This window comes from Lotus japonicus, chromosome 3 (genome assembly GCF_012489685.1).
Source record: "Lotus japonicus ecotype B-129 chromosome 3, LjGifu_v1.2".
In the NCBI taxonomy this organism is placed as follows: Eukaryota; Viridiplantae; Streptophyta; class Magnoliopsida; order Fabales; family Fabaceae; genus Lotus; species Lotus japonicus.
In genome coordinates, this window is record NC_080043.1 from 53,298,683 (window position 1) to 53,314,271 (window position 15,589).

At 41.2% G+C, this 15,589-nt stretch overlaps 3 protein-coding genes across 4 annotated transcripts; 1 reads left to right on the forward strand and 2 right to left on the reverse strand.

The window, feature by feature from the left end:
- Positions 1–4,077: 4,077 nt before the first annotated feature.
- On the reverse strand, positions 4,078–7,374 carry LOC130743292 (uncharacterized). The gene is made up of 5 exons (XM_057595470.1): positions 7,022–7,374; positions 6,462–6,622; positions 6,038–6,068; positions 5,404–5,545; positions 4,078–4,440 (listed from the first exon to the last, which is right to left on the reverse strand). Exons 1-5 carry the CDS (start codon positions 7,325–7,327, stop codon positions 4,319–4,321), a joined length of 762 nt encoding a protein of 253 aa, XP_057451453.1. The 5' UTR covers positions 7,328–7,374; the 3' UTR covers positions 4,078–4,318.
- A 121-nt stretch (positions 7,375–7,495) lies between these two features.
- Positions 7,496–10,643, forward strand: LOC130743290 (protein MAIN-LIKE 1-like). 2 transcript variants are annotated; one of them, XM_057595468.1, is made up of 4 exons: positions 7,496–7,772; positions 8,298–9,269; positions 9,354–10,114; positions 10,206–10,643. In XM_057595468.1, the coding sequence occupies exons 2-4, from the start codon at positions 8,303–8,305 to the stop codon at positions 10,542–10,544; spliced, it is 2,067 nt and encodes a 688-aa protein (XP_057451451.1). In that variant the 5' UTR covers positions 7,496–7,772; positions 8,298–8,302; the 3' UTR covers positions 10,545–10,643. The 2 variants fall into 2 exon arrangements, with proteins under 2 accessions (XP_057451451.1, XP_057451450.1); XM_057595467.1 differs by lacking the exon at positions 7,496–7,772 and having other exon boundaries at positions 8,074–9,269.
- Positions 10,644–10,733: 90 nt separating this feature from the next.
- Positions 10,734–13,662, reverse strand: LOC130743291 (uncharacterized). The gene is made up of 4 exons (XM_057595469.1): positions 12,783–13,662; positions 12,377–12,519; positions 11,140–12,260; positions 10,734–11,045 (listed from the first exon to the last, which is right to left on the reverse strand). Exons 2-3 carry the CDS (start codon positions 12,515–12,517, stop codon positions 11,424–11,426), a joined length of 978 nt encoding a protein of 325 aa, XP_057451452.1. The 5' UTR covers positions 12,518–12,519; positions 12,783–13,662; the 3' UTR covers positions 10,734–11,045; positions 11,140–11,423.
- Positions 13,663–15,589: the final 1,927 nt, after the last annotated feature.

A 15,589-nucleotide genomic window follows, 5' to 3' on the forward strand; every position in this document is an offset into this window, starting at 1 on the left:
TCAATATAAGTGTATAAAATTCTTAGAATCCTCGAACCCTAGTCTAAAGTCATTATGTCCTTCCAACCTCTCCAAAGCTTCTTCGGTCATCATTGCCCAAGATTGTATCAAACACCATTTGCTTGTTGCTAGCAATGGAATATTTTATGGGCCCAAATCCTAAAATAATGTGATTTTATTTAAAATAAATATATATATATATATATGGGGTTTGTTAACTTACTCCCACTTGTTTTTTAGAAGGAGTAAGTTAACATTCAACACCTTTTTTGTTGGACAAAAAACTCCCCAATTTGTTCTTAAAGATAACTAACTTCAGGGCTATTCATGTAATTCAATTTTATTTCAATTTTAAAATTAACAATTTATCTCTCCTCATAATCTCTCATTAATTTCAAATTAAAGTAGTTTCTTTTTTGAGTTTTTTCTCTTTCTTCTCTCCTCCGTCTTTTACCTCTGCAACTCTTTAAAAAAAAAAAAAAACCCTCTGCAACATTAATTCAATAGCTTAAAATTTCTCGCTCTCCTTCACTCTTCTCTCAATCCCAGCAAGCAATATCATATTTTTTTTAACTCAGCAAGCAATATAATATTACGTTGACAGAACGTAAGAATGTAACTTTAGGGAAGAAAGAAAAAAAAAACGTGGCTTTGTTTTTTGGTGAATGACAGAACGTGGCTTTGAGGACATTATATTTTTAAAATTAATTTAAAAAAACTGAAATGCAAATTACAATGAAGCCCTTAATTGTGTGTTGTTATTTTTAACTTTTAAGAATTCATGATTTGGTTTTTTTGTCCATGTATAAAAGGTGTTACTTGTTAACTTACTCCTTCTAAAAAACAAGTGGGAGTAAGTTAACAAACCCCTATATATATATATATATATATATATATATATATATATAAAGAATAACATAAAATTATGGGATAGACTATAGGGTCTTGATAGAAACAGCCAATTGAGAAGACAGACTGTGATATTATGGAGTATGAACCCTAATTCCCAAATAGGAATTAGAGAGAATGAACAAAGTTGTAGAGCATTCGAGAGGCTCTACTCTCTCCCAAGTTCCAATTACCTAAATGATCCAAAAGATGCCTAACACTCTCACTAACGCCCGTATTCATAATATCCTCTCCACACTAACTAACTCCTTAAGCTAATAAAACTCTAACTGACATGCTAAAAGAATTAAACTAACAATGTTGATAACTAACTTCATATGCGGGTACCTGTCAATACTCCGCCCCCAAACATTCACCTTGTACTCAAGGTGAAATAGTAAATACAAGCTACATAACAGAACAATTAGTCCAAAGATCCAATGTTGACAAACTCAGCTTCCAGCTTTAATACAAGCCACAAACTACAACAACAAATCATCCAAGATGATGAGCATCTTCTAGCTTCAACCTGGATCCCACAGCATAAAGCAAGTCATCCAACCCTTATTTATATCGGTGACCATCTCCTCTGAACTTCTAAATTAAATTATGCCAAGGTCCCAATGCTGGAAAAGCAATTGGCAAAAGAACCAGCTGAAACAAACAGGTTGTTGCCTCTAGAGAATCCAATTGAAAAGAAAACTGGGAAATTACAAACAATTAGTCCAAAGATCCAATGTTGACAAACTCAGCTTCCAGCTTTAATACAAGCCACAAACTACAACAACAAATCATCCAAGATGATGAGCATCTTCTAGCTTCAACCTGGATCCCACAGCATAAAGCAAGTCATCCAACCCTTATTTATATCGGTGACCATCTCCTCTGAACTTCTAAATTAAATTATGCCAAGGTCCCAATGCTGGAAAAGCAATTGGCAAAAGAACCAGCTTCAACAAACAGGTTGTTGCCTCTAGAGAATCCAATTGAAAAGAAAACTGGGAAATTACAAACAATTAGTCCAAAGATCCAATGTTGACAAACTCAGCTTCCAGCTTTAATACAAGCCACAAACTACAACAACAAATCATCCAAGATGATGAGCATCTTCTAGCTTCAACCTGGATCCCACAGCATAAAGCAAGTCATCCAACCCTTATTTATATCGGTGACCATCTCCTCTGAACTTCTAAATTAAATTATGCCAAGGTCCCAATGCTGGAAAAGCAATTGGCAAAAGAACCAGCTGAAACAAACAGGTTGTTGCCTCTAGAGAATCCAATTGAAAAGAAAACTGGGAAATTACAAACAATTAGTCCAAAGATCCAATGTTGACAAACTCAGCTTCCAGCTTTAATACAAGCCACAAACTACAACAACAAATCATCCAAGATGATGAGCATCTTCTAGCTTCAACCTGGATCCCACAGCATAAAGCAAGTCATCCAACCCTTATTTATATCGGTGACCATCTCCTCTGAACTTCTAAATTAAATTATGCCAAGGTCCCAATGCTGGAAAAGCAATTGGCAAAAGAACCAGCTTCAACAAACAGGTTGTTGCCTCTAGAGAATCCAATTGAAAAGAAAACTGGGAAATTACAAACAATTAGTCCAAAGATCCAATGTTGACAAACTCAGCTTCCAGCTTTAATACAAGCCACAAACTACAACAACAAATCATCCAAGATGATGAGCATCTTCTAGCTTCAACCTGGATCCCACAGCATAAAGCAAGTCATCCAACCCTTATTTATATCGGTGACCATCTCCTCTGAACTTCTAAATTAAATTATGCCAAGGTCCCAATGCTGGAAAAGCAATTGGCAAAAGAACCAGCTGAAACAAACAGGTTGTTGCCTCTAGAGAATCCAATTGAAAAGAAAACTGGGAAATTACAAACAATTAGTCCAAAGATCCAATGTTGACAAACTCAGCTTCCAGCTTTAATACAAGCCACAAACTACAACAACAAATCATCCAAGATGATGAGCATCTTCTAGCTTCAACCTGGATCCCACAGCATAAAGCAAGTCATCCAACCCTTATTTATATCGGTGACCATCTCCTCTGAACTTCTAAATTAAATTATGCCAAGGTCCCAATGCTGGAAAAGCAATTGGCAAAAGAACCAGCTTCAACAAACAGGTTGTTGCCTCTAGAGAATCCAATTGAAAAGAAAACTGGGAAATTACAAACAATTAGTCCAAAGATCCAATGTTGACAAACTCAGCTTCCAGCTTTAATACAAGCCACAAACTACAACAACAAATCATCCAAGATGATGAGCATCTTCTAGCTTCAACCTGGATCCCACAGCATAAAGCAAGTCATCCAACCCTTATTTATATCGGTGACCAGCTCCTCTGAACTTCTAAATTAAATTATGCCAAGGTCCCAATGCTGGAAAAGCAATTGGCAAAAGAACCAGCTGAAACAAACAGGTTGTTGCCTCTAGAGAATCCAATTGAAAAGAAAACTGGGAAATTACAAACAAGTTGCTACAGTTCAAACTCAACAAGTTGGAACTCAATGTCTTTGAATCCAATTGTTTGTTCTCCAGTTGAAACCAAACAAACAATGTCAGTATCATTCACCATGAACATAAATTTATTTCCTTTAGTCTCTTCATGAGATGTGAAATCAGCAATCACCCCAAGATCTAAGCTCACGACCTCTTTAAGCCTTGACTGAATATTTGCCGAAGAAACAATGTCAGGCTGCCTTTGAAGAAAGGCCCCATCAAGTTGGGTAGGTAAATAGGAAAAAAATCCTAAAGATCCACCACACTTCCGCTGATATTTGAAGAGTTATGGATCTACTCTTGGCTATCTTGTGTGCTGAACAAGTAGGAACCACTGGTGATAGCTGAAAATCCACCTGGCCTAACTGATTATCTTCCTTCACTCTCTTCCCTAGTAGTTACTGATTTTTCCAAAATGTCCAAAACAGTGGTGGTAACTGGTAACCACAAGACCTCCCCTTGGATACCATTGTTTGGAGTCTAAAATGACCCAGAGATAATTTCTGGCTTCACACTTATAAGTGTGATTATAAGTACTCTCAATAGCTGCACAGAAATTAAGTTGCAATTCTCTTTCTAAGATGACATGGTATCTTCATAAAAAACTTTCATAAAATATTTGTTTGAATTGCTAAAAATAATAAAATGATGTGGCGTTGTGTAGACTTTTAAAGAATTATGATAAACTTCTGAGATACGACTTATCAGAAACCCTGGGGCAGAGTACAGGAATTTTAAACCCAAAAACATCCATATGATATCCAGCTGTCACAATCATTTTAACAATATGTACGGAAATAACTTAATTAGTCAACATTGACACAAAAATAGCATTGAGGGTAAATGGACAGAAATGTGAAGTGAGAAGGAAATCTATACCACTTCTTTCCATAATGGCAGGCATATTTCATTTATTCTCCCCTAGATCCCTTTCTGTTTGGCTAAAATATCGATCAGTATTTAGTGGTTGGTTCCAGAAGTCTGAATCATGAGAGTCAGGCACAGTTCCTCCATGCATGGGAGCAAATGCTGCAATGAAGTAAATAGGATTTATGAAAACCAAACCTTTGTTATACAGCAAAAAGACAATATTAACTGTTACAATTTAAACCAATGAAACAAAACGGCAAACGAAAACAAACGGAAGTCTGATTTAGAGACGTTATTGAATCACATGATCGTTCATTGAAAATAAAAGATACGGAAGAAACTTTTCCTTGATAACAATTGCCGGGGTTAAAATTTAGAAAACTTGAGTTTAACGGGTCTACTCTACACCATTTAAAGGGTCAGGTCAATAGGTTTAACATCAATATTCATACCATTAAAAAACATGAAAAGAAATCCTCACTAGAAACTGAGCTGTTTACTTAAATTGCTCCTTCAGTACATTCTCTGAACTTCAGGATTGCTTGCCAAAAAAGAAAGCAAACTAATTTTCGCCTCTAAAAATGGTATTGAAAATTCGTAATTACAATATCATGTAAAACAGATTTCAAAATATTCACACTGATTATTTCTCCCAAATTGACAAGCTTCTGTTAACATGCTAATGCTAGACTAAAGAGAACGAAACACAAATCATCCATTAGCCAAAGCCCTAAAAGTTCAATCTACTGTCCGGTTAAAGGATACACGCTGTTTGAGATACTTCTAACAGATTGAACATAGGCTTGCTTGGATCTAACTTGGTTTGTGGTTCATTTAACAAAAGTACTGTCTCAGTGTCTCACAAACTCAACCCACCATCTGTAAGCTTGCGGAATGAAAAACAAATATAGAATACTCAGCTCACAACCTAGTCAGTCTCTGCATGTCCAACATCTAAAAAACCAGGACCATGATGACACCAAAAGCACTGGATCTACTATTAAGTGTATTGGAAATTTATGAAAATTCATGAAAGACAGCCATTAAGAAAAGTTGAAGAGGGATTATATAATTTGGAATGCTGTATGAGAATGAGTGTAAAAAGCTAAAATCTTAACTAACCTTTCTCTCTCAATCTTCTATCTCTGTCATACTCAAACTTATCACGAATAAGGTTAACTTTCTCCCAGGTATCAGATTGTCTGCTTCTCCCAAAATTCTGGTCCCCGGTATCAGATTGTCTGCTTCTTACAAAATTCAGGTCCTACATTACAATCCAATCACGAGAGATAGTTTTACGTACAGAAACATAGTAAACACAATTTCAATCCTAAGGATTACGACTATCTAAGACAATCAGATCTAAAGAGGCCAACCGGTAGCAGTATGAAAATCAATTGGTGCAAAAGATAATAAAATTGTACCCTTAATAATGCCTGGAAGGGACTATCATCCTGAATATCATTCATTCCAATTCTAGATAGCATGAACTAATATACATCACACCTCTTGAAGAAGATACGCTTCTTAAATTAAAACTCCAACAGTAAGCATAATTATACACAACTTTGATATGGCCAAAAGAAAGAGAAAAAAAAAAATCTTTCGTGCAAGACAGAACGGCAACTGCAATTCATTTCATACGATAATTATTCTGCATATCTCACTACCAAACAATATCTCATGACAAACAAAAACTAGGCAGACAGAAAAACTGCTGTACTTATCATTCTACACTCAAATGATTCAGTTGTACCTTACTATGCTCCATCTGGGACCTTCTATTCCTGAAATACCATAACAGATAGCCCCAAAATTAGACACCATATCCATTACCCTCATGGCCTCATCAGTTAAATGACTGAAAAAATAAAAATCATTAATCTGATTGACAACAAAAAAACAAAACAGTACAATACCGTTAAATCAAAATTTAAAACGTAGGGTTTCTTAACCAATTACCAAACTGTGACAACCAGAAACATTTAAAAAAAGAAAGAAAGAAGGGCACGGTATTTAATAGTGCTTGAATAATATTCAATCCTTTTCTGTAGTATGACCGTCTCAATTACATTATTTTTGTCAAATTCAGACACAAGGCACAAGAAGGCCATAACATTTTTCCAAGAAGAAAGCAGTTACGAGACCAAAAAGAAAAGAGAAAAATGAAGGAGGTAAACCTGTATGGGGAGAAATCTTCATCATCTTCTTCAGCAGACTCATAGTTTGCATGATCCTGAGCAAGCTTTTTAGAGAAGCCCTCATCCCAGTAAAGTCTCTCCCAATTTTCTCGAAGTTCATTATAAAGTTCCATATACCTTTTGCACCACGGATCGTGTTCCTTTCAGTACAATCCATATAAGTATTTTAGGATGACAACCAAGATTCAAATTTCACAAACACACACACATATGTCAACAAAGCGTCAATATGAAATGAGTATGAAAATAAACATGACATTTATCATTCACATCAAGAAAGACAATTAACACATAAACATGAAATTCTTTAAACAAAGCATACTACAATGGCGCAGATAATATCAAATTGGGTGCCGATGCAGTATAATTACTTTCACCTAAAATTAAATAAATCGTAAGATTTGAACCAAAAGCCAACTAAAATTCCGCACACTCAAACAGAATGGTAAAAACGCAGTATAGACTAGAACGAAAATAAAAATGAGAAAAATTGAGGATAAAGAGCGTGAAGATAAAGAATGGAAAAGTGAGAAACCAACCGATTCCTTAAGAACGAGGCGGGTCCTGCGCATGAACTGTTCCCTCAGCTGCTTGCGGCGTTTGTTGGGGATGTTCTCTCGGGGGATGACGAAACGCTCACGTAGCGGCACATTATCGCCAATCTCGTGCATTTCGCCGTCGACGGCCCACCACTCCGACTTCTCCTCCGGCTTCTTAAGCGCCAGCAGCGGCGACTTTGGGCGGCGCCTGGAGTGGCCGGTGTCGGTTCGAGCATTACGGAGATGGTGGGGCCCGCGAACGAGAAAGGGTTTCAAGGTCTGGAGCCGTTTCGCTAGAGAGAGCATTGGAAAATGGAAACAGAAAGAGTCACGGTCAGTGCTGTTGGTAGTAGTTTAACTTTAACATGCAACTAGTAGTTTAACTTTAACATGCAACTAGTATTCGAAATACAGTCCTCCAAACGAAAGTAAGTCAGGGGAGTTGGGTTTGGGGCCCCCCCTATGGGGCTCCGCGCCCCACTTAAAGTGGGGAAATTACGGAAAAACCCCCTTTACAAGAATACGGAATATTAAATTTCGTATTCAATACGGAATATAAAGTTCCGTATTATATTACTATGTAATCGACAGGGGTTTTTTCAAAACCCATTTCAGCGCTCCAAACCATTCCCAACCCTTGCTCTGCAATCTTCGAGACCGACGCTCTCCTTGCTTCAATCATCATCTGGACAGGGTACCATCGTCTCCATCATCAACCCCATTCTCCCCATTCATTGCATTGAACCTAGAGGTAAGTAAGTTTGGATTTCAACTTGAATTCACCATTTAACTTGAAATTATGGAATCTTTCAACCCTAGGATAGTCGATTTATGCTTAAGTAGATGTTAGGTTGGCTGAAATTGTATAAATTGGTCTTTGGGGCGAGTTCCAATCATGCAATGTAGTTAATGGAGTTCTGGTTCGATACGGAACATAATATTCCGTATTCAATATGAAACTTAATGTTCCGTATTGGATATGAAACTTAATGTTCCGTATTGGATATGAAACTTAATGTTCCGTATTTGGTGTCTGTTTAGAGTTATAAACTTAATTTATAAAATGTTTTTATAAAACTTAATATAATTAGCTTAGTTTATTTATAAAACCTAATCTAATTAGCTTAGTTAATTTATAAAATGTTTTTAATTTAGTTATAAACATCGTGAATTATTTAGTGATTTTATTTAGAGATTTAATTGAGAAATTTAGTAATTGAGCGAGTATAATTTATTCAGTGAATTTATTTAGAAAATGTTTGCTCTGAATATATAGTGAGAATGAAGAACAGAAAGAGGTCTCGAGCTAGTGAGGATGCGGGGCCTACAGAGGATAGACACCGGCGATTACATGCTTCTAGCCGGCGCGGCGATCATGCTGCGACCTCTCACGCGGTTGAGGCTTCAGCTCCAGCTCCAGTTGATTCTATGCAGTCGCCCATGGTAGAGGCTTCAGCTCCAGCTCCAATTGAGCCTACTGATCGAGTTCCTACTCCGCCGTCTCCCATGGTTGAGGTACCTCGCCATGAGTCACCAGGCGAGGAGTCATCAGGCGAGTCGTCATCCGGCGATGAGTCATCCGACGAGGAGTCATCCGGCGAGGAGGGGTCATATGACGAGGATAGTATTCCTCCTCCTGATGTTGATGCTGATGTCGTGCCAGAGGCACAGGGTGGCGAGGAGGACCTGATCCAGAGGTTGCCGCCGTTTCCGGGGGGGCCTGTTGATCTGTCGCTTCTCACGCATTATGCTGATCACAAGGCTCCCTGGACGTGGCATGCACTCCTACGCACAGACGAGCGGTATGTGGACCGTCGACACTTGAGGGTGGCCACAGCTGGGGGGAAGGTTTGGAACCTTGCTTGTGATGGTGATTCAGACAGTCACAGGAGGGTTCGAGAGTTGATTGAGCAGACGGGTCTTCATCAGCTACCCTGGTGCAGCTACTCGGAGACAGATGCAGGCCTCATTTTGGCCCTTGTGGAGCGATGGCATGAGGAGACTAGTAGCTTCCACATGCCGTTTGGGGAGATGACCATCACCCTGGACGACGTGTCGGCTCTTCTCCATCTCCCAATGGGGTCGAGGTTCTATACGCCTGGGAGGGGGGAGAGGGACGAGTGTGCAGCGCTATGTGCTGAGTTGATGGGAGGATCTGTTGCTCGTTATCATGCTGAGTTTGATAAGAACAGGAGCCAGACTATTCGCTTTGGGGTCTTGCAGACCCTGTATGATGCTGCGTTGGAGGGTATGTCTTAATTATTACTTGATTAAATAGTATCTATTATTATTGTATTGTTATTAACTGTTAACTGAATTCATTTCATTGTAGAGCACCGATATGAGGACGCTGCACGGATTTGGCTGGTGAACCAGCTAGGCGCGACGCTCTTTGCTAGCAAGAGCGGTGGATACCACACGACCGTCTACTGGATAGGTATGTTGCAGGATCTCGGTCGAGTGTCCGAGTACGCGTGGGGCGCAATTGCGCTCGCTACGTTGTACGACCAGCTTGATCGAGCGTCCAGGAGGGGGACGGCCCAGATGGGAGGTTTCAGCTCACTCTTGCTAGGATGGGCCTACGAGTACCTTTCTGATCGCGTCATTATCCGGAGGGCGGATCCGGAGTACTCGCAGGACCAGCCTAGGGCGCGGCGGTGGGTTATGTCCCGGGTCGGGCATGCAGGCCTCGATGAGAGGCGAGTCATGCTCGATGAGCTGACGGTGGATGACATTATATGGACCCCATTTGAGGACCATCGGGCTCATCGACCACGGGATCAGAGGGCCATGTATTCTGGCTACATCCGGACGCCATTTGGCCGTGTTGTTCGACGACATCTACCAGAGAGGGTTCTGCGCCAGTTTGGCTACATCCAGGATGTCCCTCGACACCCCTCCGAGATCCAGACGACTGGGTCCCTTGCTGAGACCGCAGATGCTGCCTATGCTGATTTTGTGCCGCACCTGCGCCCTCAGGGGATCCCTGTTACTCATTCGGGAGAGGCTGTGGAGGAGTACATGAGGTGGTATGGCGGTGTGTCCCATCGGTTCATCATCCCTGATGATAGGAGGGAGGAGTTCAGTGCTGTGGTAAGTTTGAATTTTATTTTTCATGCAATTGTGATTTTTTGTTCATGATATTTTATTTGTACACTCACATTTATGTACATTATTTTTGCAGACGGTTGTGCGTCGGGTCGTGGACTTGTTGGAGCAGTCACTGGAGGTGCCAGATGCTCTTGCAGTTGGCACGCATGCCCGATCCCTCACTGAGAGGGCGCTGGATCTTATTAGATCCAGCGCATTCATCGGTACCCAGGGAGTAGCCTTTGCTGCTGTCCGAGGAGCTGGAGCTGCAGGAGGCAGAGGTCGTGGAGGTAGAGCGCGTGGAGGCAGAGCCCGTGGAGGCAGAGCCCGTGGAGAGGGTGCACCTGCAGAGGGCGCTCGTGGAGGCAGAGCTCGTGGACCTAGAGGTCGGAGGGGTGGCGGTAGGGGTGGCGGTACGGGTCGGGGCGAGTGACTGTATATTTGTATATATTTTTTTGTGTACTTTTATATTATGACATGTGACGACATTGTATGGACTCTTTTTATATTAACCACGCTTTCTATTTCCACCTATTATGTTTAGACTCTTATAATGAAAAATAACCTGTATAACTACACCGTGAATAATGAAAGGCAAGATAAGTAACATAAGGCCCATCAATATACCAATGACCATCAAATTACTATTATTAAAAGCAGCAATGAACAACATAAGGGCAAGGCCCATCAGATTAATATTACAGAGCGTTTACAAATGAATATTACACAAAGTGTGGCGTCAGTCTGTGGTGATGTCTACATAGCTTTGGTGACTAAGAGGAACACCAAAAGTAACAAACCAAGCTTCTAATTCTGATGTGAACCTGTGTAAACGTGTAACATATGGGACGCACCAGCTTACTGATATAGGATCAACATACCGTTCCCACTGGAGAGCAATTGGCGGCATAGAATGTCCAGGAGTTAGATGGAGCTACATTATAGAGAATAACAATAAAATTAGATAACTTACAAATACAACAAATTAATTCACAAACTGGATATTAGTGTACGCAATAAAAAAATACCTGTACAAAGTGATTTATCACATGACCAACAGCTATAACACGATGTACAGGAGGTGGACCTTCTCCTCTTAGTGGAAGGTATGACCAACAACCCTGAGAAGAGATGGATATGAAAACCACTTGGAACCTGGTTGCTACAAGGTATCCCATCTCTGGCAGTTGCATCCATTTATCCTCGGTAGCCGGATGACCAGGAGGAAGAGTGAGTCGAGAATGTAAGGCATTAACCACATGTCTGGACCACATTTCATCATACAATCCTCTGTGTCGTTCAAGTTCGTCTATCAACGCTTCCCTAACACATGGCCAACCTTCCTCACCTGATGGTAGTCCCAGTAATGCAGCAATGGCTCTATAGCCACAGTTACCATCGTCCTCAACATTCTGAACTGTGTGTATATATGGGTGGAAAAAGGATGGAAAATCTCAAGCAATGGAATTTTATATTTGTTTGTCTTGTATGTGCAATCCATAATCACTACATATGGAAATGTGTTGAACAGTTTGATAGCATTTGGATGAGCCCAAAATACATCCCTAATGACTTCCGATCCAGGCTCATGTCTTTCAAAGTGGACGTACTTGTCACCGTCCAACTTCTTCAACAAGTGTTGCATTTCTGTCAATGACCCGCGGAGGGATTTTCTTAACCTCTTGCAAGCACCATAAATCTGAGATATGGTAGTCAAGTTTAAAGGATTGTTTTCCTTCAAAGTCAACAGCATCTTTCTCGGTGGAACCCAACTCTTTGACATTTTTTCCACTTGCTCCTTCTCTTCGGAATTTAGACGACCAACAAAATTGTGGCCAAGTAGTGACCTAGCTGGTTCATGGTTGTGTGTACCTTCCATCACCTTTAGCCGCCAATCTCTATCTATGCCATTTTTCATAGGTCGTCCTTTTAGTCTAAAAGGACATTCTGTCTTTTGTGTTCTCGTTCCTTCAACAAGGTCAGGGTCTCTGTAGGGAACATACTTACCATGCTTCTCGCACCCCAACATGACATAAGCTTTTCTGCTTCCATTCCCACCGCTATCTGACTTTGTGATCAACACAACATATCCATTTTCAATCGCAATTCCATGAACCCAATTGATAAGATCATCACGGGTAGGGAAAATCTGTTCAATGATGCATACCCAACACACAAACAAGGCATAAACAAGGGTGATCAAGACATAATAAGAATTGATATATTACACTTTCAAAACAATGCAAAAATCTGTTCAAAGAATACCTGATCAGTTGTAAATAAATGCGAGACATCTATACTTATACACGGGGGTACAAATGCTGGTGGTGGCACCTCTTCAGGTTGAGCATTGTTCAATCCAACTTCAATCAATTGGGATTCATGAAATAAAAATGATTCTGTCATCCCTGGAAGAGAATACGGAACTTTATTATCCATATTGCATACGGAACTTTATAATTCGTATTTAATACGGAAATTTATAATTCGTATTGAATACGGTATATTAATTTTCGTATAGACTCCGAAACTTTATATTCCGTATTTTAACACATCTCAGAATTCAGAAAATCATCATTCTAACTACTTAATCTACTTAATCTAACTACTTAATCTAACAACTTCAACTACTTAAACTAACAACATACAACAAACAACTAACAACACTTACCTCAAATGCTATCTTTTTGCATCCAATGGTGGAGAGCTTGCCAATGAAGGAGTTGGTGGTGGTGGTAGGAAGAATGGAAGTGAGGATGAAAGTGAGGTAGGAGAGGGTGAGAGAGAGGGTGGTCTGGAGGCATTGAGGGGGTTAAGGGGGCTGGTGAGGGGTTGGTGACGGAGGAGTAATGGTGGAGGGGTTGGTGGAGGGAGGAGTAATGGTGGAAAAGGTGATGACTGTCAGAGTTATAATACGGAATTTTAACTTCCGTATTCTATTTTATAGAATACGGAAGTTTAAGTTCCGTAGGGCATTTATGGGTTAAAAAAAAAGAGGTGGGGCGCGGAGCCCCATAGGGGGGGCCCCAAACCCAACTCCCGTAAGTCAGCTCAAACGGCCTAGACAAGACCACCTAGTCCAACCAACTCTCTGTGATCCCCATAGAGAGAACCACACAAAAAGCTAAAGGTCGGGGACCTACCCGGCCCCAAAATGAGAACATGACGACCAGACAGTGGCGGATCCAGGACTCGGGGTCAGGGGGGTCAAAATTTTCAAATGAACACAGTATCCTCAAAAAAAAAAAACGCACCAAATGAGCACAGTATCCTCAAAAAAAAAACGCACCCAATGAGCACTCTGCAATCCTCAATCTTTCTCCAGCCAAAATAACAAGTTAACAACAAGGCTACAAATCTACAATTCAAGAGCATAGTATCCTCAGTTCCTCACGGCACTCTACAATCCAATCATACAATGAGCACTGAAAATCTGAAATCCTTTTACTCTCCCACACAAGCTTATGCTAACTTTCAGATTGCTTCAACAACAGCACAATGATTTGATAAAAAGTGTTGGGGTTTTTCAATTTGGGGTTTTCAATTTGGGGGTTTAGGTTTTTAATTTGGAATTTTTCAATTTGGGGTTTTCAATATCAAACTAACCTTCAAGCTTCAAGTCTTCAACAGCAGCAGAGAGAGAGAGTGGTCGTGCTTTGGGCGGCCGCTGGTGGGCGATGGTGGTGGACTGGTGGCGTTGGTGGGCTGTGGCTGCCGTGATTCGTGAGTGAAGGAGAGTTGAGACCGTGAGATGAGAGAGTGAGTGCGTGAGGAAGAGAGAGAGAGAGAGGAGTGAGTGCGTGAGGAAGAGAGAGAGAGAGGAGTGAGGAATGAGTGACTGAGTATTGACTCCTTGACTGGGACCTGGGTGCAATTTTCAAATTTCAGGGGGTTCAAAACAAAATCAATCTAGGGGGTAAGTAGGAATTTTTTTTTTCAAGGGGTTCAACTGAACCCCCTGAGGTCAACGTGGGTCCGCCCCTGCGACCAGAGCTATAACTCTACTTCTACTCTATCCACCCCAGAGAAGCGTATCTCAACACTTCTCATCCTACACGCTGGCATGGTCGTCGTCTGAATCAGAATCCAGAATGACTAGCTCTCTGTCTGCATCAATCACCTCCCTCGCTACCGACTGGGGCTCAACCCTAGAAACTCCCGTAACTGCATCCACTACGCAAACGAAGACGTCCTCCTCCGTCAGGTGCACCAATGGCACAACATGATAACCACGGGGAGAAGTCGATGTCCTCAAGCGAAGGGTGGCAGCAGCGACAAGCTCCTCTGCAGGCATCGCGGGTCCGGAACCCGATCCAGTATCATCACGGTCAGCAACGGTGGGGGAGCTCGATCCCGAAGAAGCCCCTCCCACAGACTCCTCCTCCGAGGGGTCCTCATCGTCAGACGACAGTGATGGTGGTACTCCTGTACCAGGTCCGCAGTGCACGCCGGGTGGTAAGTTAAAGCTGACAGAGTAACGCCTTAGTACTCCCTCAGTCAAGTGTCCCAGATGGTCGACGCGGTCCTCCATTATTCTCCCCGAGTAGATAGCTCAGTGGCTGGCGGGGTCAACCACCCATGAGTCGGGGATATCCTGATCTATCATCTCGAACCTAGTCCCCCCCCGAGGAGTGGACCATCGTGAACCAATCCGCCATTGACATCTGACAATGGGCGTACAATCGCCAAAACACAAACAGCAGGCACAAGGGTCAACTCAAGGAATTACATAAATAATACAACCAATAGATAAAGATTACAGGGATAGATACTTAGGTTCAATAGGCTTATAATAGCATCGTAAGTAGTATATCCTCCAATGAAACATAGATGACAATTACTGACAATTTAACAATTATCAAGTAAGATAACAAATATCAATCACATTCGACAATTAGGTCAGCATGTATGATGAGTTGCAATGACATGCTTAGGACCAAAAGTGCTCCGGAAGGATGGGCACCATCGAGTCAGTCCTAGCACCGGCCTTAGTGGGACCATTTCCGCTCGGGCGTCTCTTATACCAAACAAATGTAGTCAGATCAGCAGTATACCTGCAGGCCTGCCATTTTCGTCTGCTACTAAGAATCACCGCAGTGTTCTTATGTGGAAATCCGGGTCTTATGACCATTTTGGAATCCACCGAGGTCCGGCATCCAACCGTGTATAAACCTCAAAATGTATGAATGATGCAATATGATTAGCCAAACAACGTCTCCGACCTCACTCGTCACGTCGTCACGTGTTCTAGCTAACTGTTGGTAAATCCGCAAGTGTACGAATCCACCCGGTTTTAATTATCGAACCACAGGGATTGTGAGTGACTAAATTCGGTTTAAGCCTAGAGTATGAAGGTTTGTTTTATTGAAAAAGAGATATGTCGAAGTAGAAAAGATAAAATAAACAAAAACTCTGAAAAAAACATGCTTTGGGTTCTTGCTCAACTAGTCAATTCAAGCACATCATTCTAAGCACATG

Bases quoted from the DNA above. Each gene is read 5' to 3' on its own strand.
- LOC130743290 (XM_057595468.1), top strand. From the start codon at position 8,303: ATGAAGAACAGAAAGAGGTCTCGAGCTAGTGAGGATGCGGGGCCTACA. The intron at 9,270-9,353 runs GTATGTCTTAAT...ATTTCATTGTAG, and splicing joins GTATGATGCTGCGTTGGAGG to AGCACCGATATGAGGACGCT. The intron at 10,115-10,205 runs GTAAGTTTGAAT...TTATTTTTGCAG, and splicing joins GGGAGGAGTTCAGTGCTGTG to ACGGTTGTGCGTCGGGTCGT.
- LOC130743291 (XM_057595469.1), bottom strand. From the start codon at position 12,517: ATGACAGAATCATTTTTATTTCATGAATCCCAATTGATTGAAGTTGGA. The intron at 12,261-12,376 runs GTATTCTTTGAA...ATCATTGAACAG, and splicing joins ATTTATTTACAACTGATCAG to ATTTTCCCTACCCGTGATGA.
- LOC130743292 (XM_057595470.1), bottom strand. From the start codon at position 7,327: ATGCTCTCTCTAGCGAAACGGCTCCAGACCTTGAAACCCTTTCTCGTT. The intron at 6,623-7,021 runs GTTGGTTTCTCA...TTGTACTGAAAG, and splicing joins GCCTCGTTCTTAAGGAATCG to GAACACGATCCGTGGTGCAA. The intron at 4,441-5,403 runs GTTAGTTAAGAT...ACTTCATTGCAG, and splicing joins TAGAAGATTGAGAGAGAAAG to CATTTGCTCCCATGCATGGA.